At 42.0% G+C, this 27129-nt stretch overlaps 1 protein-coding gene across 20 annotated transcripts in view; it reads right to left on the bottom strand.

Moving 5' to 3' along the window:
• Positions 1-27129, bottom strand: part of mycbp2 (MYC binding protein 2) — a 58347-nt gene that overhangs the window by 12534 nt on the left and 18684 nt on the right. For 8 of the 20 annotated variants that reach the window (XM_035175330.2, XM_035175331.2, XM_035175341.2 and 5 more), the window contains exons 15-55: positions 26824-27028; positions 26437-26582; positions 25345-25455; positions 24893-24997; positions 22641-22760; positions 22382-22463; positions 22050-22167; positions 21565-21923; positions 21293-21465; positions 20962-21087; positions 20634-20761; positions 20274-20365; positions 20027-20161; positions 19859-19942; positions 19661-19757; positions 19365-19557; positions 18774-19048; positions 18409-18630; positions 17478-17669; positions 16088-16294; positions 15844-15981; positions 15549-15727; positions 15313-15455; positions 15097-15197; positions 14790-15008; positions 14451-14673; positions 13433-13639; positions 13264-13313; positions 12990-13162; positions 12690-12834; positions 12328-12534; positions 11682-11737; positions 11488-11603; positions 11292-11389; positions 9420-9536; positions 8197-8337; positions 6876-6953; positions 5290-5514; positions 4234-4366; positions 3993-4118; positions 1643-1828 (exon numbers count right to left, since the gene is read on the bottom strand). In XM_035175330.2, the coding sequence (XP_035031221.1) occupies positions 1643-1828; positions 3993-4118; positions 4234-4366; positions 5290-5514; positions 6876-6953; positions 8197-8337; positions 9420-9536; positions 11292-11389; positions 11488-11603; positions 11682-11737; positions 12328-12534; positions 12690-12834; positions 12990-13162; positions 13264-13313; positions 13433-13639; positions 14451-14673; positions 14790-15008; positions 15097-15197; positions 15313-15455; positions 15549-15727; positions 15844-15981; positions 16088-16294; positions 17478-17669; positions 18409-18630; positions 18774-19048; positions 19365-19557; positions 19661-19757; positions 19859-19942; positions 20027-20161; positions 20274-20365; positions 20634-20761; positions 20962-21087; positions 21293-21465; positions 21565-21923; positions 22050-22167; positions 22382-22463; positions 22641-22760; positions 24893-24997; positions 25345-25455; positions 26437-26582; positions 26824-27028 (6231 nt within the window). The remainder of the gene's footprint in view (positions 1-1642; positions 1829-3992; positions 4119-4233; positions 4367-5289; positions 5515-6875; positions 6954-8196; positions 8338-9419; positions 9537-11291; positions 11390-11487; positions 11604-11681; positions 11738-12327; positions 12535-12689; positions 12835-12989; positions 13163-13263; positions 13314-13432; positions 13640-14450; positions 14674-14789; positions 15009-15096; positions 15198-15312; positions 15456-15548; positions 15728-15843; positions 15982-16087; positions 16295-17477; positions 17670-18408; positions 18631-18773; positions 19049-19364; positions 19558-19660; positions 19758-19858; positions 19943-20026; positions 20162-20273; positions 20366-20633; positions 20762-20961; positions 21088-21292; positions 21466-21564; positions 21924-22049; positions 22168-22381; positions 22464-22640; positions 22761-24892; positions 24998-25344; positions 25456-26436; positions 26583-26823; positions 27029-27129) is intronic. The other 12 variants (XM_035175344.2, XM_035175348.2, XM_035175345.2 and 9 more) reach the window with 11 other exon arrangements.

Genomic DNA, 27129 nt, shown 5'->3' with positions numbered 1-27129 from the left:
AATGCAAGGCCACCGCCGAGAGAAAGAAAGCACAAAGAGGCAATGGTGGTCAAGTCAAGAGGGTGAGATAGAAAAAGGCAAAGAGGACAACACGTTAAAATGAGCGAACAATCAATAGATAGGAAGGGAAACTGATAGACACGAGGAGAGAACACTTAAAGAAGAAAAAAGAAATGATAGAACCCTGAGGTGTCATGGAGAAAAAGAAAATTCTCCCTACTAATAGAGGGCAGGAAACATCCTTTGGCACGATGCATTCAGTTTGTCTCAAATTTGAAGAAGACGACAAAGACATTTATAATGCTCTCCAGAACCCAAACGTTTTATTCAACATCCTCAATATGAATGGTTGTCTGACAATATTCTGTTATCCTGTGAATTGGTTTAAGGGATTAAAAAAATAAAACCGAAAGTATATCCGGTATATAAATCCAAAATCTTAATATAGTTAGAAAGGCAAATTGTTTACAGTAAATGTAGGCAAAATATCCATGCTCTGATATCGTTGAAAGAAACATTTGTTACCCTACAGTAACAGAATAAAGATCACCCCCCCCAAAAAAATACTTATTTCGATTCACAAAATCCAGATCAAATGCAGATCTTCACAAAATGTCACATAATCCAAGATAATAGCGTTCTACAAAGGCTATGTTTATAATGATCTCTGCATTATTTCTTGAGAAAACGCCATATCTTGCAATGTTAAATAAAGAAAAATCCTGGATCAACACCTGAATTCAATGGGTTCTTCCCTGACCTGTACTGCATCGTCGCACCAAGTTTTATGGTGATCTGTCCAGTAGTTTTGGTGTAATGCTGCTACCTAACAAACATATCGAGAGTGTGAATGATATAAGACACAACTAATGGCATGAAGGTGATAAGTTAGCACCAAGTTGATTTTTTACTCCATGACATCTCCTTAAGAAAGAGAAACAGGTGAAGTAAATCCTACAATAGAGAGAAAATAGCAAGACAAAGAAAAGATAGACTGGAAGAAAGAAAGCCCTACAGACTGAAAAGGTTACACACAATTTTTTGTGATTCTGTTGTTTTTTGTGATTCTGTGTTTTTCTATTTGAAATATTCAGTGAGATAGTGAGGGTATGCAAAATTAGCTGTTTTAGAAATTTAGTGTAGACAAACAGGCAACTATTTTGTCAGTGAAGCTCTGGGCTGGTTGAAGCAGGAAATGAGGTTTAAATCATGAAGGATGCAGATCCAAAGTGGAAGCAGCGATGAAGAAGGTAAAGAAGAGGAGGGAAAGGCCCATTGAACAAGAAAGCAAGCATTAAAATAAGTATCTCAGCCTTTTACTTCAGCACATGGCAAAAAATATCCATTTTAACAAGAGGATTAGTCTAGTATTACAGTTTAAAATCTTGTTTTAAAAAACAAGTCAATATCACCTCACTTGTTTTTTCATAAACAAGATTCAAACATTGAATAATAGACATTTTAACTTGTTATGGATATTTCTGCATCGTAGAACATAACTGCACCGTTATGTTTCACACATCGCTGCTCGTCCTCCCCAGAAAAAAAAACTACGAGCAAATTCAGAAAACAAAATAAAGCTGTGAAGAGAAGGAGCTACACCTGTGCAAGCGAGCGCTGTCAGAAAGCAGGACAGACTTACTCAGAAGCTGTGGTTGTGGCTGAGACAGTTGGGAGGGGGATTGTCCAAACACAAATGGGCTGTGGACAAGGGAGGAGGAGGAGGAGGAGGGAGGTTGAGCGGCTTGCTCAAATACGGAGGAGGAGGGAGCTGCTGAGAGGAAAGGCCCAGACTGAATGGAATTCAGTATGGCACTCAACCGGTCACCTGCAAACATGGAGACAGAGGAAGGGGAAAAACTACAGCTTATACTAGGGTATGAGGTTTCCAAAAGGGGGTGAGGGTCATTCACTGTTAATTTTTCTATCAATGATCCAATCTTCTCCTGGAACATAATAGATATGCAGAATGGGAGGAGCTAATACAGCTATCCGTTGTTCTGAAAGTTAAAGCTGTGCTCATTTTCTTTGTGGACATCATCAAGTGATGGGCAACTGAAACTCTGCTGGATGACGGAAAAACAAAAGGTGAGCAGCTATAGGAAATATCTGGTTGTTTGATTTTAATGTTAAAAGATAGACGCCTGTGTGTATTTGGAAAAAACTGAAAGACGATAGAACTACGACTACTTTGGCAAAAAGCATCCAATCACCAAGGACAGAATTCATTTGCATGCACTGCTAAAGTGTACGCAACAGAAAAGAAGTTAAAGAATACACTTTGTAAAAACCTGATTACATAAGATGTATAAAATTAGTTTTCTTTTAATTCTTATGGGATTTTAGATAAATCCAACAGCTATGTTGTGATATTTTATTTATGCTAAAAAAAAAAAAGCATTCCAAGTAAGCTAAAGCTCTGATATGAATGTCTCTCCAGAGCAATGTCAGCTGTTGTAGTATTTACTATAATGAACCAATACATAATCTCTTTGAATAACTAAATCTGATAGTCATTATACAAAGGTAACACATAGTTCAAATATCCAGAAAACTCAAAGAGTTTCTACGCCAACAATCAGGAAGAATATAACGGATAGAAAACGTTCACATAGGACTTCAGAAATAAATCCTTCAAGAACAAGCAGCTCCTCCCATTTCACAACTCTATTTGAGAAAAAGATGTATTGAGGGAGGGGTAGAGAGGGGTCTCCTCAGATTCTTAAGAATCTCTCTGTGTGACCACACCAGAGGATCCAAAGATACATAGTTACGTACAGGGGGGAAATAATTCACCACTCTCCATATCCTGTATTTTAGGCTGATGCTGCACCAGTACATCCAAATGTTTGGGGTTTAAATATGTCCATCTCTCCATGTCAAGTAACCGTTTAGGGTCTGTCTGTTTTAATGGCAGCCACAGTGACACTGAAATTATTAGTCACAATTTTATGTCATAAAAAAGCAGCAACTGCAATTTTAAAATTAGTTATACGAGTTAGAATTTAACAGCATGTTAGTGTTCTGTGGAGCAAACAGATTCAGGTGTATTTTCATCAACCTCTAGACTGGAGTAAGACCGACACAGATTTAATTTAGTGTCGTAAAACAAAGAGAAAAGAAATTGTATCTGGCTTTTATCCAGACACTTGAAAGGACAAGTGAAAATGTGGCCTTTAATCCGCGACGGCAAGCATTCTGATAGCAGATTTATTTGGATAACAAACTGTCTCAACAGATCAACCTCCTTTTTCAAGCAAAAGCGAGGAAATTTCGACACAGCGTCAGCACAGTATTCAGGCAGAAAGACAAACAGACATGTTTGGAGCGAGCCAATCTCTGATGGAGTAGCAAAACTGATGAGCTCATTCAAGTGATGTTCCCAGTAATTATGAGTAAACAGTGAATGATCAAATGGCTTCTAAGAGATTGAATTCAAGACAACATGAAGTAAAGGGTGAAATCACAGCGACGTGTTCAGGGTCAGTTATCCACCAGTACCCGACTAAACAAAGTCCACAGTCTCCCAGATGAGCGGAAGCACAGTGACTGACTGTCCCATGCACACAGACACAGACATACAGTATGTCTGACACCGACGAGATGTTCGGCATGAAATAACGACGGCAGACACAATAGAAAGCATGCATAAATAAAAAGACTTGATAGATCATTGACCAAGGGCTCCTGTGATTTTCAATAGACTGGGTAGTGTTACGACATGGACTTAATTGTGCAATTGAAATGTGATAATGTATGAGAGTGTTTGTGAGAAAAGTCTCAGTGAAAAGCATGGGGTGCAGTGAAAGTGTGAGGAATACATCCGTTATGCTAAACCATCGGTTAAAAGCTTTGACAAGGCTGATGATATTAAAACTTCAAATGGAAATGAACAGAGTCAAAGGATGTGGTGATGTTAGAGGCAAAGAGAAAAGCAGATTGAGATATGTTTTTAAAATGTTGTGTCTTGAAACTTCTCGAGTCGACCTCACCTTTGTTGTTGGAGATGCCGTAGTCAAAGCCCTGTGCTCCGTTTGAAGTCGCGGCTCTGTTGAAGGCCTGAACGGAGAAAGGGCTTGGTGGTGGGGTCTGAGCACCATGCTCAATCAATGCTTGTTCTATAAGAGCAAATTACATCATGTTAACTTGCAAAACTTCATATATTGAGGTTAAAAAACGTTTTAAATGTAGATTATGAGCAGTGTTGTGAAGAGAGGTCAAGCTGTGGCTTACCGTCGTCATGGCGAAGGTACTGGTTCCCGCCGCGGTCTCTGGCTAGTGACCAGGCCTCTCCTTCGTCACTCTCACAGAACTCCACGACACTGTTCTTATCCAGCTGTACCCAGGTCCCCTCTGAGTTGACCACCTGATACACAAACAATACTCTTTATCTGTACTCACACACACACGGGACACACACATTTAATCACCATGTCTATTAAAAACTACCATTTTATCAACCCCCAAACACCCATGTTATTACTTTACAGACAAAACCATGACACAAATTCATCTGATTGACACGTCCACACCAGCAAATTACATGAAATTGATTTTGTGTATCAGTAAAAAACTGAAATAAAAACGTAGTCAGGTTTAAGACAGGTAAATGCAAGTGTTTTTTCCTCAACCTCCCGAAATAGTAACATTTCAAAAACAAACATAGGTGGAAGTATTAGTTTTTGCAGGCTGCAAGTCTCAGATCCAGAAAGGGCATTCAGTTCAGGTTAAAAAAAACCTAATGAACAGCATGACACACCACAGCAGCCAATGACAGGTAATATCCCAAAAAAGAGGATAAGCTCCACTCATCACCAGGCCAAAGAAAATTTTAGATAGTATATAGATTAAGTATATTGACAGAATAGTTCAAAAGGTGCAAGAAAGATATAGTCAAGGCACAGAGCGGCTCCAGCATTTTGTGATCAGACTTCCCCCTGAGAAGTCCAAGGCAGCTGAATATGACACCCTGAAACTGCAATGGATTTATAGACAAACTGAAATTAGTAAAGTCAGGAGGCACACAGAAATGAAGCAGCCACGAGAGTTAATTAGAACCCAAAAAGTGGAAAGATACAGAGCACCCACCCACACCCAGAAGCAGCAGATTTATTTAGAAAGACAGATTACGTTCTTAACATCCAAAATCCATTGAGGAAAAAACAGGGAACTAATTACTGAGAATTAAGGCCAATCTACCTACATAAGTACATTACTTGATCTAAACAGACTAATTTAATCATCTCCAGCCACAAAAAAAACATTGCATTATTTGGGGTGAGTGCGTACCTCGCCTATGGCCTTGACCTTGTTGCCAAGTACTAACATTCCAATGGGGATACCCCTAAGGTTTGGACAGCTTCTGATGTTGTGACCAGAGGGGCCGGTCTTCACTACCTTATAAAGCCCCGGGCCGCCGCCCTGCCCTGCCCTGTTCTGCACCCGAATGGGGGCCTCATGGGAAGGGCAGCTGCTCACCTCCTTTACGTTCTCCTCCAATTGGCCCCTGACCTCCTGCAAGAGGTAAGAGCATGGATTAGAAGCAGAGTAACAAATCATCAAAAGGCTGCAGAAATATCAGACCAAGACAAGGCTCAGGCAACTAAAAGTCCTGAATTATAATGGTGAAAAGTCACCATTAGAAGTGTAACAGGGTGTCGTAAAAGAGCATGTGTGCTCAGGCAACCATTGCTGTATACATTTTTTTTTATTTTTATTTTTTTTTAAATATGAATATTGCCAACAAATGTATTTTTCATATCAAGAAATCAAAAATCCAGAGGACCTCAAGGTCTTAAATCGACAGTTCAACATTTGAGAAAAGACTATCTTGCCAAAACTTAGATGAGAAGACTGAAAACACACTTACACCTGTCTGTCAATGTTGAAGCTACAGCCAACAGTCGTTTAGCATAGCTTAGCTAAACTTAGCATAAACACTAGCACACACATTTGTTTAATCTGTAAATAAAAATGAGGTAGTTATGTATGCGGCTATTTCTTGGTTGCGCAATGTTCTTATGGTTATCGGAACCCACATCTTTTGATCTGTATGGATAATAAATGAGACAACATTTACAAAGACAAAGCCAACTAAGCTTTCTCTTTGTTTCAGTCTTTATACTAAGCTAAGATAACATGTAACCTTATATTTCAGAGACAGACTGCTGTATTATTCTTCTCATCTAACTATCAAAAAGGCAAATCAGCGTATTTCCCAAAATGTTGAATTATTCCTTTTAACAATTTTGCAAGGCTATATTCCTCTCAAATGATTAAACACTTGTTTTAAATTACTTGAAAACATACATAAACTTCCATCTTCAACAGCTTCAAGTCATATTCAAAAACCCGAAATATCAAGAATGCAGGTAAATGTTTCAATTGAAGAAAGTACTCGTAGTAATTACAAAAAAGAATTAAATTTCCCATTTAACAGTGAATGAATGTAGTTAGCAAACCGATAAACAACAGACCAATTAAAAACAATGTTCACTTATTTTCTAAGGGGAGGCATGCTATTACACACAATGATACAGGACTATATTAAACAAGCTTTTCAAACGAGGCCTCATGCAACAGACTGGACATTAGTATCTTCAACCCCATGCAACATAGACTCTCGAACAATTATTACTCAAAATTCCAAAATGTGAATACTCTAGTAGTCTACAAGAGAAGTGGTCGCTGACATTCAGTACTGTATCATCACTGTACACACAACCATGCAACTGTGGTTCCAACTCTTATGCCTGATTAACACTGTGGAAAAGAACTAAAAAAGTCACAAGGGGTTCAAGAGGACAAGTAGCGCAACAGATAGATGATAAGCTATGGGGCAGTCAAGCTATTTATCCCTCGTTCATACAACTCACCTGTGGTGGGAATATAGTTAAGGGGGTCCACGACAAAAAGCCGATATCCCTGACTCCTTGGCTAGCGTTAAAGACAGTCTGAGCAACAGATTGTGAGACAGTCAAGAAACAGTAGACGACCCGAGAATGGAGAGAAAACAGGATGGGGTTGCTCGTGTATTTTTTTGGAAGAACATTTTTTGGCCTGGCTCTTGTGGAATTTCCAGGATCAGAGGTTATTTGAGAAAGTGGAGAGGAGAAGACAGAATCTGACTGGTGTCAGAGAGGCCGGTTAGTTGTGGAGCAGTGATAAAAGAGGCCGCAAGGAACTTCAAATGCATTATAAAATATAGAAAACCCAGTTGCAGAAAGGATTGAAGATTCACTCTTAAAAACCACAGGGTCGTTATTTCCAAATCCACGACCAAATCAAATACATTTAAAGAAGAAACTTCCAAAAAAATCCCCCACTTGGATGATGTAGTGTGTCATGCTGTTCAGACAGAGACCTTACATGGAACCCTCCTATAGCACCTAAAGCATCCCAATGTAAAGGTGGAACTGTAGAGCAGTAGAGGTACATTTTCCCATTGAAACTTTTCATGGACCAGTTATTGCTTCATGACAGAAAACCACCTGGATATTATCATCTCTTCTTTCTGATACTTTCCTGTGACTGCAATATTCATGTCTTTTTTTTTTTTTTAAATCAAGTCAAATTCCTTATTTGATACTGTTGCATATTACGGCGGTTTTTGTGGCATGGAGCAAAATACAAGAGAAATCCTTCATTAACACATGCTGTAGTGTGCAGGTCTTCATGAGTAGTGAGTGAGAGGCAACAAAGAACAAGAGACTGAACAGTGCAGACTAATGAACTCTACCACACTACATTTCTCTACCTGTCAGTTCCTGCTTAGGGGAACACTTCAGTGCACTAATATACTCCCCCAGGCATGTGAGCATTTACAAGTGTTGTGTCCAACTGAACTAAACACACAATGGTCATGTAATGGTTTTAACCTTCAAACATGAATTAATGCACGCATGCTCCCAGCTGCTGTTCTTTTGAACAGTGTGTTAGTAAAAGGCTCATACTCAGTGTTGCTTTAATAGATGTTTCATGCAGGAGAACACCCCTGTAGTTATAACCTAAGTTCTCGGTCCACCATGCTTTGAAGACATTTGTGGAGTGAGTGCCAAACACAATTAAGCCCTTGAAAACCCATCATCATTAACCAACAAAGGTAATCTCTCTGAGCGTTTCCCCAAATGAAGAGCACAGGAGCCTCTGCTATCAGTAAACTAAGTCCGACTGCTCAGCAGGCCGCCTTCTACTTACGTCGGCTGGGACCAGTAGGCTCCGGCCCAGGTGCTGGTTAAATGAGAGGCACCAGGCTTCAGTGTACCCATTCATGCTGGGAACATACTTCTTTACTGTTTCATCATTGAGCCTGAGCCATACACCATCATCATTGTGGATCTACGGGAAAACAAGCAACAAGAGCACAGCACAGCCATGCCGTCCTGTTACTGTGGAAGCAGGAAGGACGGCGCTCACTCAGTCAATCACTCACACACACACTGAGGATGCAGGAAAGGCCATATTGGAGGACTGTAAATTGACATTTATTGCAGCACGGTGCAATTGATACGTATAGGCCCTGTTCAGACCTGGTATTTAACATCTGTCCTGAGAGATCTTTTTACATGTTGCATTAAAATACATCCTGAATGTGTCTCCTGTGGCCACTTGTGATCAGATCTCACTTCAAAGTCTGTGTCATTTCTGCTGGCGAAGAGCAAATGATGTTTTTCCCCCGGCTGGACAGAGTTTACAGATGTGTCTGATGACAATGTTTGTGTTTGTTTGTGTGTGTGTGTCTGTGTCGTGTCAGAGAGAGAGAGAGAGAGAGAGAGAGAGAGAGAGAGAGAGAGAGAGAGAGAGAGAGAGAGAGAGAGAGAGAGAGAGAGAGAGAGAGAGAGAGAGAGAGAGAGAGAGAGAGAGAGAGAGAGAATCAATGAGCTGTGCACAGATCTATGAAGAAAGATTTTATAATGTGTAACCTGTATTTAGCACTGTTCACTTGTGATCAGATCATTCAGTGCAGATGTATTGACATCAGGTCTGAATGGTATCACAAGTGTTGTGACAAAAGGGTGAGACTGCAAATATTGTGTAGTACTGGTATATGTGCAATAGTTAAATAATTGCTAGAATTTTTATTTTGAATTTAAATCCACCTCATCCATTGGCTGTATGGTGCAGGCATTGAGGCCTTTCCTGCAGCCTCAGAACACTTTGCAAGACTATGAAGCAACATAAGGTAAGAGCAACAAATGTATAAGCTTTGAGAGAAAGTGTTATCATTACAGAAAGATGGAATAACATAATACACAGAAACCATCTAAGACTCAAAACTACTTGTACCTTATAAACTAGACAAAATGTATTGTAATATTTATTACTTATTGATTTAAAGAAGAAAAACCACAGAAATAGAATAAAAGTGGATAGTGCTCCAGCAAAGTCTACTATATTCTACCTGGTCTAGAGTCAATTACCTCGTCAATGAAAGTGATGGTGCCATTGACATGCACTATGCCTATCTGTTCACTCTGCAGGGAGGGGTGACTACGCACACGCAGGCCTGCGCTGTCCTTGGACACAAATTTGCGGACCTGAGAGAGGCAGAGGGGAGATGGAGACCGTGAGCGGCAGGAGCAAAGAATAGAAAGATTTAAAAAAGAAAAAAAGACAAGAAGTGCAGCAGGAGGAGAAAGAAGAGGAAGCAGGACAAGTTGACAGTGGCAGAGTGCGTGCATTAACCCACACAGAGCTTGTTGTTGCGTAGTGCGCACATACACACAGCAAAAGATGAGGAAACTTTGGCTGCTCGATTTTCAGTAGCACCAGCTACATATAAGTGGGTGCATGGAAAACCATAGAACATACGTTAAGAAGGAATATATCCAGTGTAGATTTAAAGCGTTTTGAGAAGTTGTTGCTTGTTTCCCCATTAGGGAGTGCGTGTTTTACAAAATGATGATGACCACAATATGCTGAACATTAGCTTGATGCTAATTAGCTCTTTGCATGTGTGATTTCAAAAGTAACTTCCAACCACTAATCTGAATGCAGAGCAATAATCTCTGCAGACTTTTTTATTGCCCTAGAACAGGGTCGACAACCCGCTGCCCCACTCACTCGCTCAGAGAGACACACGCAGTGAGATCAGAGCTCGTTCACGTGAAGCAGCCGGTCAGTGACTTTGTGGAAGAACAGTGAAAACACAGAGCTTCTCCGGTCACAGCTGCTCAGTGATCCGAGCAGAAGCTGCAGTTGGTTTGTATCTCACTTTAACTAATAAACACTCATCACTAGTTATCAGGACCTGATCAGTACATGAAGTCAATTTGTGTTTGTTTGATTCGCTCCAGAGTTTGAGACAGCATTTAAACATAATGAAAAATGACTCGTCAACATTTTGTGCTCGATACAACACGAGACGTGACGCTCACAGTCAGCAGCGACACACATACATGACACCATCGATTAATATCTAAAAACATGATCGTACGTTTGTCATCTAAATCATCCCAATAAAAAAATGGAACAAATGAACATGAACTAGTTCATTTTCTTCTGCATGAACTGAACTTTGAACTAGTTCATTCTAAGTGTGAACTGGCTCAACACGGAGTATAACTATATATAAAACTTTATAAACTGTGTTATCAAATATGTTTTGCGGCTCCAAACTACTTTTATTTGGCGGAAGAGGGGGAAAATGGCTCTTTTGATAGTAAAGGTTGCCGACCCCTGCCCTAGAAGGACGATCACCATATGTGATCATTCAGAGCTTGTAGTTGTTAAGCGTGTTTGTGGACCTGGAAAACAAATTCTCTTTGAGTCTTGTGGTCTCGGTTCCTGTAACACCTGCCAGAGGGAAATAGGTCAAACAGGAGGTGTCCAGGACATGAAGCATCCTTTACAGAATCTCCTCAAGTTACAAAGGAAATGTATAAAGATGCATGTCTCTTTTCCTTGCTAAATGTCCGATATCCTACTGTCAGACTCCACTGCTTTCTGTGGACTAGCTTTTGTTTGGCTCTTCCAACCAGCAAAAAAAGGAGGAGGTGACAACAACTAAAAGCTGCACAGAGGTGCACACTGAAATGCTGAATCTCAGTGCAATTAGAAATGGCAATGTAAACAATCCTTTTGCACTAATGGAACTGCCTAGTTTAATTATTATATTGATAGTTCTTGTTAAATGTGTCATTTACGGAAAGAGTTTCGTTAAAGGTAACAGGTACAAGGGAGGACAAACTGTTTCTGGTCTGTTGAGTTGTATTTGATGGGTGAGTGCAGGCACACATGCATTTTATCGGTGTATTTATGTTCATGCTCCTGTTGGTAAAGAAAAAGCTCACCTTGCTAGGCTGAGGTTCGGCCTTCGGTTTCACCATCTGAGTTCCAGGTGGTATCATTCCTTTGGGAGGATCTTTGACTTCGACCTCCATACCAGCATCTATACAAAAAGATAATTTACAGTGTATGGGGACATTGTAAAAGATGTCATGTTGTTAAAATAAGGGGTATTTCTTACAGACTTTTACATTTTCTTACCTATTTCAATGCCGTCAATGGTGACGTGGATTGTATAGAGGCCTACTGCTCCTGGAGTCCAGTTGGCGCTGTAGGTTCCATCAGTGTTGGCACGAATCAACATGTTCTCACTGGGTCTGTGTGGGGAAATGATCAGTAAGTACAGACTGTAACTCGCTGGTCAGTGAGTTTTGTTTCTGCATAACTTCACTTACCTCTTTGGGGTGGGGGAAGCAAAACGCAGCTCCTCAAAGGAGTAGTTTTCATACGCCTAAAAGAGACACAGCACAACTATAAGGCTAATAAATAAAACCGTGTTAGCACCACAAATAGCCGAACAATATTTGGCAATTTCACAATTATGGAAGTCATATTTTTTATTTTGCCTAAATTCAAATTTAATCTTAACACCTTTAATCTTTAGCTATATGAAAGGCCATGGATTGTGTTTGTATGCGAATTTGGTCAGAACTCATTACTTGCTTCATAAAGATTCATTGTGTATGGCTTCTTTTATGTTATCTGACAGTAAATTAGCCATTCCAAACCATGTCTTTACTTAGTGAGTTTAATGTTTTGTTTTATTTTTCTTTGCCAATTTGCTTCATTTTCCATAAATTGTTTTTCTTTTACTAGATGATTTGTATTAACGAATAAAATCAGCAGCTATTGAAAGGTGCAGTGGTGCAAATGTTTATGCTTTTTTGCTTATTTGACAAGACTAACATGTTTACATCTTCAGGTCTGCAATGCCATTTCCTATAGGTAGCAGACTACTCCCCCTTGTGGAGAATCTGCGGCCCACTAAATGTAAACAAGTGACTTTGTGGGTGAGTGATGAGCCAGTTACACGAGGCTGACCTTCATCATGGTAATGGCAATGTATCGAGCTTCTTTCACAATCATGGGCTCGTACGTAGCCTCCAGCTTGGGCATTGGCAGACCTCCAAAGGTAAGGTCAGGACCAGAGGACGAAGGGGAGGAGCTTCCAGGTAGCCGCTGCAGCTTCTTCATATTCTCGGGCTGCATTGACTTTTTTTGTGAAACAGGTACAGCCTTTACCTCCACCTGGACATGAAACCAAGGAAAAGCTCAATCAAAAAGGTGCAACACCTTTGAATTGCAAATAACAATAACAACAATCTTGATTTGACTTTACAGACAAAATTATACAGTCAGTTAATTTCAGCTAGACGAAGAAAAGCCAAAGGAGCTATCCCGACCTTCATGTTGGGAACATGCACCACATCTCCATACTGGTCTTTTGTCTGTACGACCACGGTAGTTGGCCAACCACAGCGTATGTCATCTTTGTTCAGGATCAGAGACGTTTTCTGAGGGTCTGCGTAAGAGTCTGGCTGCAGCCACCTACATGCGACGAAATAAGAAAGGGAGAGAGGCAGGGAAGGAAATGACTGGAATTTCTAAAGCAGAGGAATCGCCAAATCAAAACCTAATCTATATCAAGTATTTTGCAATAAAATGACAGCCAGAGCTCCAGCAGGCTGGCCACGAAATCTCACCTGGCCAGACGTCCTCCACTTGAGGTCTGTAAACAGGTGATGAAGTCCTCAAGGAAAGAGTGCTCATTGGTTTGGAGGTGAAGGGGCAGGTTCCCCTCCAGGGCCTCCAGGATGGTTGGGGAGTGAGACAAGGCCAGACCCTTTCCAAGGATCCCTGAGTGAGACTTACACACCTGGTGAAAGGGGCAAAGGAAATAAGAACAAGATATAGTGCTCTTTTCACAAGACCAAAACAAGTCTTAAAGAAAATCCTTGAATTAAACAGATAACATACCTGTAAAGATGCTTCCTCTAGAATCTCAAGATCCTCCTCTAATTCATTGCCTTGAAATTAAAAATATTAGAAAAACAGAGGTATGTTTTACTCAAGATGTCACACAAGATGAATCTGCTCCCAGTAGTGAGTAGTCCAGGCAAATTCTATTATCCACAGTTTCTCATACCTATAGGGAGGGCCAGGTCTTTCTTCATCAGGGCTGCAGCACAAACGCTGCCCAGGTAGGCCAACTCCTTCTCTAGTTGGATAATACCCTCTTCAGGACCAGTGTTGAATTCATATCCCACTGCCACACACTTGAAGCCGTAGAAACAAGCCTTCTCATCTTTAACATAATCTGAGGCCGTTTCCAGTGAGAACAAAACTTCATTTCCTGAAGTTGGGAGAACAGAAAATAATGGATGAAAAGAGAGGTTGGTAGAGATCTGTAAGCAACTACTGGTAAACTAATGGCTGCCTGCTGTGACAGGTGGCACAGCAAAGCACCATTAAGCAGATTAAAACACTCATGAGAACAATTAAGATCAATGAACAACAACTGGGCTGCAAGAATAACCGTTGAGTTTGGAACGGTGTCCCTAATTAATTGCTCATTATTTATGCTTAATCGTGCAACATGTTCAATCATTAATACTGCAAGTGCTGTCACAAATAACAATTAGTGCCACTACCATAATAAACAATATATGATGGCCTGCTTATCCTATTACAGATTTCTGGTCACTACTGTACAGGCAACCTTGGGAATTTCCTATTCCTCAATTTGCCCAGTAACACATGACGCACATCATCCCATTTTTGATTAATGTTTGACTGCTTTCAGCTTCAAGTCTAGCAAGCACCTAAAATGACAAAAGATGAAGGCATTATTTTATATATAAGATATTAAAAGCAGAAAGCAAATTTGTGATGTGTAATTATCTGTCTTCCAAAGGTAACTTTCTTGATTTTAGAGTCTTCAAAATTGGCAAACAACTGTGCTTCATATTAACATTTCTATATTTATTTGAAGTAAAATTTGGTAGACATTTCAGATATTAAAGTTCTTGAATACGTACTATTGTATTTCACTAGTCTACTACTAAAATGTAGCGCATGTCTTTGTATTTGCAACCTTATTTAATTTCATCATAACATTTTAAGCTGCATGTCCAATAAACGTTGACCAGCCAAGCTATTCATACCTGGCAGCACAAGGACAGTTGTTGGCCAGCCTGTGGCGCCTGAGAACTTCTTCAGCTCAGTCCAGGTGTTGATGGTGTCATGTACCAGAGGTTTGCCGCCCACACCGGACAGGTGGAGGGTTCGGCTGGGGATGAGCAGGCGTAGGACGTCCTCTGGCTGTGCAGTGCCACATTGAGGATCGAACTCAATGGTGGTCCAACGGACGCAGTCTGGGAATGATACCTGAGGGAAGGTGAGAGAGAACAAGATTAATTTCAACTTAAATTATATTCATGTGTCTTGTTTTTTTCAAATTGCAGTAGTAGTAGTAGTAGTAGTAGTAGTAGTAACCATCTTACTCTGTATTGTGTAACACCCGCTTGCTTGTAAGGGTGATCACTCTCCATTACTGAGTAGTGGTTTGAGGTGGTACATGCTGACAGGCCTTGCTCAGGCTGGTTTCCTGTCGTGCTGTCTGTTGATTGGTTGGGATTGAATGTGGGTGGTGCGTATTTTTGGTTGAGGGCAGAGACGGCAGGCAACAGCTCCTGAACCAGTCCAAAGACCTCGACAGCAGCCTGGATGAAGAAGAGGAGTGGTTTTATCACAATGCCAGCAATATTCCATTCAGGACTAGAAGACAAAGGGTTTGCTTTGACCTCTTACCTTAGGTACAGATGCTGCCACAGGGCCAATGTAGGCCAGGATAAGGGGCAGGAGCATGGAGAACAGGCTGGAGGAACTTAGTAACTCAGGAATGTCCTCAACTGGAAAGAGCAAAGGACAAAGAAAAAACTGAAAAGAGGCTGAACATATCTGATCTAAATTCATCCAATAATTACCAGTGATTTTGAACGACAGGTGCAGGTTTGCTGTGCTCACCATCGACAGCAAATGCTCTATGAAGCAGGTCCTTTGCAGCTCTGACCACAGCACTGACAACAGATAGGGCTCTGCTGCAGTTCTTATCCTCCTCATTGGCTTTGCTCAGCAGCTGAGACTGCAGGTCCCCATCATATTCACTCCTTCCACCAGGAAAAAAAATTTGAGTCAGAAAAAACACATCACGATGAAACATTACATAATCATCAATCAAAAAAAGAGTTTAAAATGAATACCTGTAGTAGAGAATCTGTGGGATCTGTCCTCTGGTCTGATTGGTCCCATTGCTACTCAAGCTGCAGGTGCTGAAGGTGAAGGACACACCGTCCGAGCACTGGACTGTGGTCATACCTCCGTCCCCATTAGCTGTCCTGCTGCCATAGTTTCGCAACCGTACGGCATACTTTACCCCTTCCTGCAACAGAATAAATTCATCAGTGATAGTTTGCATTCACAACAAACCAGCAACAACAGCTACAGTAACAGCTGGATATCAACACAAAACTATGTCTTTTCTGACAGTGTATGTACCTTGAGTGGCACAGCCTTGTCCAGGCGAATCTCAGCAATATCACTGGGAGAATCATCAGTGCTGTAGGTGCCCTTCACCAGCTCAAGAGATGTCCACCTGTGAGAATGTGCCGAGTCCCCTGGATGCTCTGTTTGCGCCTGAAGGGTGAAGGAACAAAAAAATGAGCTAAACGTGTTAAGCAACACCAGATGACGTGTCAAATATAAACACATTTTTACCTCAAAATCTTTTCTAATCACTTACATCATCAGCCAACACCTCTAGTTCATACTCATGGATGCCCCCTCCACCGTACACACAGACGCCCACCAGCACAACGCCTGGCTTGTCCACTGTCAGACAGATGGCATCCGGCGAACCGTTCCCCGTATTCCAACTCCGGCCCTGGCTCGTTTTAGTGAAGCGGTTGGGAGACGCTTTCACAGAGTGGAGTGAGTTCAGTCCATCAACCTTAAGAGCATGAACATATTACCCAGGTTATTATACAACCATAAAAGGCAGGGAGGATATTTTTACTAAAAACAAAAGCAAACAATGAACTACTGAATATAAATCATTTTCTGTATCTGTATAACCACCACCTTACACTTTAAGACTATTATCTATACCACCAGGTGGCAATAGTGAGAGCAAAGCATAAAACTGATCAATTTCAAATAATACTGTAGATCTAAAGATCTCATAGATGTGTGTATAATGGCTGTTACCTAAATGTGAAGGCCAGCAATGTTTTTTATTTATAGACCAAGACAGTGCAGAGAGAAAATGGATGGTCTGTAAAAAATGATGTGAACTGAAAAAAGACCATCTCATATTTGGCCTGTGGTAGTTAAAATAAACTACTACTATTTATATCGGCCTGCCGACTACAGAGAGCCAGACATAGCCGCAGAGGGACTTATCTGGGTGCTCTTGGGAGGAAGACTTGTTTCCCTGACAACAGACTGAGGTGCATAACAGTGATGTCAAGGGCTGTCGTCGAATGACGGTTACTATGACAACCAGAGCTAAAGAGTCCCGATTGAAGCATACGGATATGCATGTGAGCTGGCGAATGAGGATAACAACAAGAAGAGTGTGAAATAGGCAGAATGACAGACGTCGGTCCCACCCTTTGAATGACTCAGTATATTATAAAAACAATACCCTTTCTGTTCGTTTTTCTAGTGATAGAAGACAGCACCTCGTCCCAAGAAAGGCCTGTCACTGTGAAAAATGACTTCAGTAAGGATAGAGTGTTAGGTAAGAAGTAAGATGATAAGAGAAAGAGTCATTAAGAGGGTATGGCATGAGGAAATAAAGAGAGAAAAAATGTGGAGACATGTAGTCTAGTTGATGGATCCTATCTACAGCTCTTCAAGCTGTATAACAACTTTGACTTTAACAGAACGGGAAGTGGATGCGATTATGACGCAGGCTGTATGCAAAACTAAAATAGATGTGACACCAACAACTTTGATCCATCCAAATAACAAAGGACATTCATTGTGAATGTCCAGGACAAAAACAAGTGAGTTTATTTAAAGAATAAGCCTATCAGGGCTTGGAAATATATGTTTGCCTCAGCCATGTCCTGCGTCTCCATACACATGCCTTATGTGTGTGTTTGTTTGGGGCATGCGAGTGTCGTTACCTCAGAGCCAAGGGCAGAGGCCGTGAGCTCCGAGACGATGGAGGCCAGCAGACCACAGGTGTTGGAGACCAGGTGTGGAGAGAAGAGCTCCACCTCCTTCCTCAAACTCTTCCTCACTGGCAACACCACAATCACCAGCATCTTCTCCAGTACCTCTCGAAAACTGGTCATGCCCATCAGGTTCTCCTCCGTCTGCAGGAGCAAAAAAGATATTCAAAGTTTTTCAACAACAACAGTAGATCACATAGTTCCATCAATAATACCAACCACCATTTTGAAATAAAGATACCTTATAGGGATGCACCGATATGGAAATTCTTGGCCGATACCGATACCGATATTTAAAACAACAATCTAGCCGATAGCCGATACCGATATTTGTTTATTACTTGCATGTGGCCTTCTTGGTGTGTAACGCCGGGTTTACACCGGGCGCTGAAGTGCCGCCCCGCGCCGCGCAGCGTTATTCTCAGCGCGCAGCCGCCTGGCTGTTCACACGGACCCGCATTTCTCCCGTCGGTCAGCCCGTGATTCTCCGCTTGTTGTTGTATGTAACCCGTTCAATGTCGGGTGTCGGGGGTAAATGACGTATTCTCCAAGCAAGCCTTTAGCCCCCCCTCTCTCTTTTTATCTATATGACTGCTTGTGTGGCTGTAGTGGGGGTGGGGAGGCGCCTGGCTCCTTGGCGCTGCGCTGCGCGGCGCTAGCGCCCGGTGTAACCCGGCGTCAGTGTACCATAATCTGGATGCCAGATTGGCAGGCTGCAGAAAACATACCAATGAATATCGGCCAATGTTATCGGTGAAAGTCAAGTTTATTACCGATACGCCGATAGCAGTAAACGAGGCGAATATCGGCCGCTACCGATATACGGCCGATACATCGGTGCACCACTAATACCTTAAGTACATTTATGACATGGACCACTCACATGGCTTAGTTTCTCCATATGCGCCACCAGCAGGGGGAAGCGGTGAGCGAGGGCAGAGTCGTTCTCTGTGCTGACTTGTTTGACGAGTGAACGCAGCAGCACTTCTCCGTCATACGCGATGGGCAGGATGGACGTCAGCTTGACGGAGGTGTTGCATAGAGCTGACATTACGGCTGCCAGCAGACGACTGCTGGATGTGCGGAAGTTTGCTTCGGCAATGTCCTGAAATAAAAGAAGAACAAATTTGAAATGCTTATCTTATCTTTTTTTTACTTTTCGGATGTTCTTTCAACAACCAAGGAAATACTTTCAGGGATCTCTGATTTTCAGGTTTAGGAAAGTTGAAGTAGATGTGAATATCATACCTGGTCGAGGCAGTTGAGCAGGTCACAGAGGCATGCCCACTGCAGAGCCGGGGTCGGGTAGAAGGAGTGGAAGCAGGCGGTGAAGGTGTTGTGACACTCCTGAAGCACAGCTTCCAGCAGGGTAAGGGGCTGAGACAAGTAGCCCTGGGGGTCATTGTCCAGCTTGGTCAGGCAGTTGTCCATGCCTTCTGACAGGATCTTCTTCAGCAGGCTGCGTGTCTTTCCCACGCACTCTGCCAGCTTGCTCGACTCCTCCACCACAGCTTTGGTGCTGGCTGGAAATCAAACAACAGTCAAACAACAAAATCTTTTCAAAAGCTGCCCTCTATGATTTCATTCAAATGTTCTCTGTTAAATAAAAAAGATGTTACTATTTTATGTACATGATATATAAACACAGGACAAAGAGATTAGAATATGACATTATCTAAATATGGTTGTTGTCTTTCATTCAGAAAGATCTTCTTGACTATAGGAAAATATACTATACGTGCTTATTTTAAATTCAAAGCACCACTGTGGTTCTTTTTGCAAAGATTACACCACTATAAAGAAATTGATACAATACTTTAAGGTTCTCTGTGTTCCTACCCGCAATAGGGAAGATCTCACAGATGTAGACCCTGAGCAGGCGAAGGCAGCATGTGCCAACGAAGCGCAGTCTCTCTAGGTCCAGCAGGGTGGCTGTGTACTGGAAGCCCTTCAGCCCTCGCAGCTCCTCCACACCCAAAACCAAGGTGGTCCAGCTCCAGTGAAGGACACTCAGCAGAGACTCAAAACACTCCTGTAAAGAGATGGAAGTAGACAGTTATACAAAATGACCTGTTAAGACCCAGGGAGAAACAGATAGGAGGCAAGACACATGAAACCATGGAGACAGTACTCACTACGGACACTGTGCGAGCAAATGAGCGTTTCAGGATATGGACTGGTTCACTGGTCTGCTGTTTCCCTTTCGATGCATTGCCATCATTAGAAGGAAGCCTAATGATAAAATATAAGTGAATTTTTAGATAAACAATTAGTTGACAAGTCTCTAAACAGAAGCTTTCATTTAGTAAGAAAGTGTGAGGATCTTTACTAGCCTGTAAAGTAGCTGAGGTATTTGACCCGCGTTAACATCGGTACCGTTGTTTGACTTCTTGGAGCTTTTGAACTGAAAGACAACGCTGTAGAGGGGGGGAAAAAACAATCAATGGCTGTGACCAAAATTCAAACATTATTGAAATGTGATCAAATGACAGAAGGTTTACCCGTCGTCAGTGGTAATGGTAGCCTGTCCGTGCGAGCCACAGTCACTGCTGGGACCAGACACTCGGGCCCACGCCACATACCACCAGCCAAGCTGCAGCAGCACGGGCTCATCAAACATCATGGCATATTTCTCCCTAGGAGTAAAAACACCATCATTTATAGCAATCAAATATAAAGACTGTATCGTTCCATATTTTTCTCCTTATGTTAATACTTGTGAGAACAGAAGGGAAACATAAACAGTACCTGGCAGCACAGTCATAAGCCAGGACGTCTGTCTCAGCCAGCAGATCACCATCTGTCTCATGGTCACCCCCATCAGGTCCCAGCTCAAAAAGCTGCACAAGAAGAATGAGAAAATATATATTAAAAGCATGTGTATTATCCTCCAGTGGTAATTTATTCATGTCTTTTGCAGTTAACGTTTTCTAGCTTTGTGAACTGAATAGGGTCCAGAAACTTAATGTTTTTGAGGAAGCTCTGACAATCAACTGACAACCCAGTTGAACTTGCTTTAATTTAGAAAAAAATACATTCAAAAGACGAGATGGAAACTGAACAAAGGGCTTAAAAGCCAATGGACCTTTGTGCCACAGAACCGCTCACCTTGATCTTGGCAGTGTACTCCCCTCGACCCCCAAACAGGCCCAGCCCACCCAGCAGGATGTCAGCATCAGCACAAAAGCGAATTGCCTCCACAGAGTGAGCTGAGTAACCCCAACCACCGCCGTGACCTATAACATCACACGTGGGATCAATAGGATCAATAAAAAAAGGAACAGAATGTGCAGGGTATGTTGTTTATCTACAATGACAATTTAAATGCAGGTTTTTGACTTACAGTAATCAAATCAAAGCTTACTGTAACCAAAAGCATCTCCCAGTATGCTGTATCATGAATCACTTGTCATGTATTCTGTGAGAAGCCACTTACTCTCAAAGCGGTTCACCACACTGTAGTCTTCCTTGGAGTAGACCTTCATCACTGCCTGGGTCTCTTCCTCTGCGCTGGCTACACCCATCTTTAGCTCCTGCATGGCTGCCAACGTATCAAGGCAACCTAAATGGACAACGCAGTATATTTATTAGCGTTAAATGTGGATAGAAATCAAAAGTTCATAACGTACTGTAATTACTCCTGCAAGCAGAATGTATACCTGTATGTCTGGGTATGATCTAAGAGATATTTTTACATCAACTTTCCCCCCAAACTGATCGAAAACTAGTTCTAGATGCCCAAATGAATGGCAAGTGCAGAGGATTACCAAGGATGTGCAGGGCTCCGTGAGAGCGTGTGGTAGTTGCATTTGATCCTGATGGCAAAGCCAGCTCTGGACTAAGGATGCTGCAGCGAGCCTGTAGATCTGTAGCAGAGGGCATCCTGGCATCAGCTATCACTGCGTTGTAGCACCACATCTCTTTTGAGGCTGGCAAGAATCTGGGAGGACACAGGGATAGCACACAGAGGGGGTTAAAAAATCAGTACATTACAGTATGTGGTACAGAACTATTCCCAGAAATTTTTCCCTGGACTGACCTCCATATGACATCGTACACAGGATCCAGACACAGGCCGAATCCCTGCAGGTCCTCCTGCTCAGAGTCATTGAAGGTCCGGCAGCTTCCATCCATTTTGTTGATAAGCAAGCATTTAAATGGAGCTGGCTCAGACAAAGAGGAGGGCACGAGGCCAATGATGTGTTTGCTGGCAAAGATCTCTGAAGTAGCCAGGACATGGGAGTTGATAAGAGCCTCATCGATCCGTAGGAACGTCTGGTCTCCACTGGCACCAATCCAGGTGGCCTTTCGTCCATATTTGGCACCGATGTTGGGCATGGGGGATGGCTTGGCATTCCAGTAGGGCATGTCTAGGATAGGCCGGCCAAGCTGCCCTTTCTGGACAAGAAGAAGACACATTCATTTTCTAATTTACATCTCAAGTGTAACCTCCAATTTGTATGAACAATGAAGTTTGGGATTTTAAAGAATTGCCCTTTCATTGAGAAACAATATTTGTCTTACCGAGAAGCTTCCAAATGTGAAGACCTGTCCATCCATGAGGAGAACGGCTGTGTGGTTACTCCCTGCTGTCACTTGGACGCTCGGACCCGGAAGGGCCTGCACCAGAGTAGGGGAACCCCTGGCGGATAGAAAAGTGCAGTTTAAATGTTTGTGGTTATAATGCGATTTCCAAAATATGTAACAATTTGGTTGAATTTACTTTATTTGTAAATGGAAATGAAACACTGCATTTTATTTTCTCAAATTTACAATTATATATATATCATGATTAATAAATTTAATTCAAATAGGAATCGCATTAAAGTAAAAAAAAAAATCAACATAGGCTGTACCTGGAGTTGACATCTCCATGTCCGAGCTGCCCATGTTGGCCATAACCGAATGTGTAGACGTCTCCATTTTCCATCAACACCACTGCAAAGCAGCATAATCAAGACTCTAATTACTCCTGATTACTTTCCCCACTTTCTTTACTTCAAGGTCAGACCACTCATGTTAAATGTTTTTTCATGTTAAATTTTCCTTTAAGTAATGTGCTGATAAATCGACTGGAAGTACCTGACCTGAAGGAGCAAGAGAAAGTGAACGTACCCGAGTGGTGAAAACCGCAGCTGACCTGTACAGCTCGTAGCTCGCTGTCAAACCTCACTGCCCCCGGGGGGTAGGTGGTGATTTTGCTGGCGTCTTTCTCTCCTCGCTCGCTGCTACCATCTAAAAAGGCAAACACTCAAGTCAGCACATTTGAGGAGAGAGTGGTGTTTAGTAGCGACTTCAGACCGCTGAGGTTGATGTCTCTGCACAGTCCTGGAAAAGGGGAGCTGGAGGGAAAAGAGGACTCAAAAGAAAAAATAGGGAGAAAAGGGAAGTGCATGCCGAAATAGGGAGGAGGGGACAACACCTCTTTAACAGAAAGGCTTTTGGCAACCAGACCCATTAAAAATTTCAAAATGATCTCGCAAAGAATTTCTTATCTTTTAAACATTTCTCTGTATTTAATGAGGATGAGGAAATCTGGTTTACCTAGAGCCCTGTGTTAGAGGTCAAGGTTGTGGTGTGGGAGTGGCAGAAGTTGGATAGAGACCCATGCATTACGGTAAACATAATGACTGTCAATAATTTTTGGGACCAGGAACCAGCTCACTGTGGTGTGCCTCTGTAACTGAAGCCCGCCGGATCAGAAAACAGCTTGGTTGTAATACTTGAACTTTCCAATTAATGTGGAATAAATACTGACTGGCTCGTGGCCCAAAGTTTCAAAGGAAAGGGGTTAAAGTTGAGCTCATGGACACAACTGACAATGTTGATGATTACACAGAAGTGCTTCAGGAACATCAGCATTGTAGGTGGGGGGTTTAGAGCCTCCATTCCTCTTCATAAGTGGAAAACCATGAAGAAGGATGCTCAGGGGAGGTACCACAAATCATCGAGCCTTACAGCTGAGCATCAACCACAACGGGAGAAAAGTTATTCAGCAAAGTAGGACAGCCTCAGTTTCCTAACTGACATAAAGGAGGAAACCACTGCTGCTCTGAAATAAAATACCCTTGTGGCGTCAATCTTTCCCATTTAAAAGAGTGACATGAAAAAAAGCCATTTATCACAAACAATGAGTTTCTATTGATAAGGCTTTCCAATTGTGCATGTTCAGGGGGCAGTCAACAAGGGCACACTTTCATGAAAGCTAGTCACCAAATATCAGGCCCAACCGATGACATCCAAATAAAGTGTCAGAGCAACCTGCGTTAGTAAGAAAATAGGCTTTTGTGCAGTGATAAGTATTCTTTGTGTTTCTTTGACCTTTAATATTTTACTAATTAATATTTTAACTGAAGCTTATATGCCTCTAAATACTGATAACAAGATTCATTGGACAGTATGTCATTTTGTGTCCTCCGTCCTGATCCCTTTAGAAAGGTAAGAAAAATACACCTTCACAACCAAATCCAAATTTTTTGTCACATTTTCCAAAACACAAAGGATGCTGAGACTCCGAGGCCAAAACAAAACAAAAGAAAAAATGCATAGGAATAAAGGATAACCCTGTACTGTCCTTTCTGCTCAATATTTGAATAATTAATGCAGCTACTATTCAAATCATATTGGTTGAAACTTATTTCTCCAGAGAGTTTACACTTACACTAACTTGTCTGAAGGTCAAGGGCCTGAAAAGCTTAATATTAGATCCACAGATGTTTAGATGTTTGTGAGTCTGTGAGTTCTTAACATTTCCATGAGATGCTTCACATCTCCAAAAAATGTTTTAAAGCTATCATCTCTGCTTACTTCCTACTGCGTCGTGTTTGTCAGCTTGTTATTTATCAAAGTTTTTCTCTCCCCAGTGCTTGTTTTGTTTGCTTGTATGCTGCAGTCAGGAAGTGACAAATCAGCTGCTAAGGGAGTGATGGCAAATCCAGTTAGACAAGGACGTTGGTTTATATTTAGGTCTGAACAACAGCAGTGGGCAGAGCAGGCATCCTACTCTGAGGATTAGAGCTGTTAAACCAGAAATTTTAGTAGTATAACAGCCCAAATCTTAATTTTACATTGGTTCTTTTCTACATGAAGATTATAACACAACTTAAAATAATCAAACACAAAAGGGAACCAACCTTTTAAAAGAGACTAGACTTTACCCTGGCCTAAAAGCCCATTTATTTCTCCACTGTGAGTCACAGTGAGTCCTTCTTGCTAATAGGCTACATTTGTTTGTTACCATGAAACCTGGTGAAGACACAAGAGTCCTGCGTTCAGAGAGTGAGAGAGGAGGTGGGCGGGACAGCCAGATTGGGAGATGAGTCAAGTGGGTGTCTCTGCACCCGTTGAGTTAGTGAAGACCGTAGTACCTTTGTGCTTGTCCCGTTTATGCCTTAGTGCCTGAAGGGGTCTTATTCTGGCTAGGGCCTGCTCACGCTGGTTCATAAAAATGGGACCAGGAAAAACAAGGGGGCCTGGGGGAGAAAGAAACTTTCACATGCATGCACAATGCTCACAAATGGGAAAGAACACATGAAAAAATACTACACCACAACTATTCACACACACTGAAAAATTATAAAAAAAAGACACAAGCAAGGGGAAAGTCACCAAGGCACAACACCCAAGCTCACAGAGCCCCTGAAAGTTATCTGAAACTAAGCAGGAGGGTATAATGTTAGCTTCACTCTCTTCTCTAAGTCCCACTCCCCTGTGCCTATGTTGAATGGTCTACCCTAGATAAATTTACCTTTTAAAGCCAATAAAAACCGCAAAGCCCTTCCCCTCACATAATCATATTCCGTCTAGCCCTGCTCCATACCTCTGCCCTCCTCCAGCCTGTGCCGGCGGTTGATCCTCTGTCGTTTCTCCTCCTGGCGGATCTGAATGTGTTCCTCAATGTTCACTCCTGGGGGGGGAGGGACAGGCACAGCTGAAAACACAAAAGGCCCCGGGTACAGGCAGCCCAGACAGGATGCAGGAGGACGAGGAGGAGGAGGAGGAGGAGGCGGAAAGATGGAGCAGAACAAAACAAGACATACATCAATGAAAGATGGAGAGAGGTGATGGAGAAGCAATGACTCTGCACAACACAACAACAAAATGAAGGCCAGGCGACGGCAGGTGCGCAAAAATACTACATCCAAGCAAATGCAACAGACAGGATGATATGTGCAGCATAAGCAGCAACCTGGCACAGCTCAGGACAGATAGCTTACACAAGACCCGTTCTCAAGACAGTCAATTATTTTGATCAATTATATAGGATCAAAGATACCGCAAATCACCAACAAATGTAATATCCACTAGAGCCTGACTGATGAGTTTTCTGGGGGCTGATGCTTGATACCAATTATGGGGAGTAAAATATTTCCTCTACTGATATATATATATATATATATATATATATATTATAATTAAGAAATTGGCAATGATTCCTAAGATGTTGTTATCAAACCCTTATGACAAAAATGTACTTGAGGGTTTAAATGTTACAGTTTAACCATAAACTTTACATAAATATCAATATATATAAAGAAAACACCAATACAACCAAATATATAGAGCTTGAATTGATCAAATTAACATAATTTTTTGGGGCATAAATTGTAAACATAAATCTCTTCTCAGCAAACATAAGCTACATAACAAATATGTCTGTACGAGGCGCATATCTACCGATTTTATTAATATTATTGACTGATAAATCGATCGGGCTCCAATGTCAACACCATGAATGTATGCAATGGGTACATGTAGGCCTATGAGATTCCAACATGCTTATGACTTTCAGACTTTGTAGTGTTGAACAAAATGTAAGCAACAGAAGTGGTGATACAGATGAGATGTAAATGTTGCATGAATGACAGAGAAAAAAAGGGGGGAACATGAAGTCATTAGAAAGCTTTTCTACCTAGCAGCAGGTCCAGTGGAATCATCTCCTTCACAGCATCAAAGATGCCTCTCTGTCTTGCCTCCTGACCATCGAGCTCCCGGGCACAGGCCTTGCAGCAGCCACATGCTGAGCAGCCAGACTCTCCAGACCCACAGCCACAGATACTGGTTGATGAAGAAAAAATGAGTAAAAAAGATTTTAGATTATCCTCAAGTCAGATAAACATTTTTGATTCTTCTACTACTGTGTGTGTGTGTGTGTCTGTGTGTGTGTGTGTGTGTGTGTGTGTGTGTGTGTGTGTGTGTGTGTGTGTGTGTGTGTGTGTGTGTGTGTGTGTGTGTGTGTGTGTGTGTGTGTGTGTGTGTGTGTGTGTGTGTGTGTGTGTGTGTGTGTGTGTCCTCTTACCCTCCTGGTACTCTGTCTGGCCGACCACTGCTGACACAGCTGGCACCATAGCCAGTGCAGTCTCCACATACCGTGCAGACCATGCATTGGTCCAACTTCCACTTGTGCATGCCTGGCTGGCACATCATACTCTTCTCCTCCTTCTCCTCCAGCTCATCCTCCAGGTCTTCATCCATGGCTGTGGCCATGCTCTCCACACCAAACGCTACACAGAGCATACACACCAACAGGTAAGGCAGGAGAATGAATGTACTAGAGTCAATATACACATGTGTAAGATACAATATACTGTGTATTGTAATGTGT

The sequence above is a fragment of the Hippoglossus stenolepis genome, chromosome 13 (genome assembly GCF_022539355.2).
Source record: "Hippoglossus stenolepis isolate QCI-W04-F060 chromosome 13, HSTE1.2, whole genome shotgun sequence".
Taxonomy (NCBI): Eukaryota; Metazoa; Chordata; class Actinopteri; order Pleuronectiformes; family Pleuronectidae; genus Hippoglossus; species Hippoglossus stenolepis.
The sequence above is the reverse complement of the archived record's forward strand: the minus strand, read 5'-3'. Positions and strand labels throughout refer to the sequence as shown.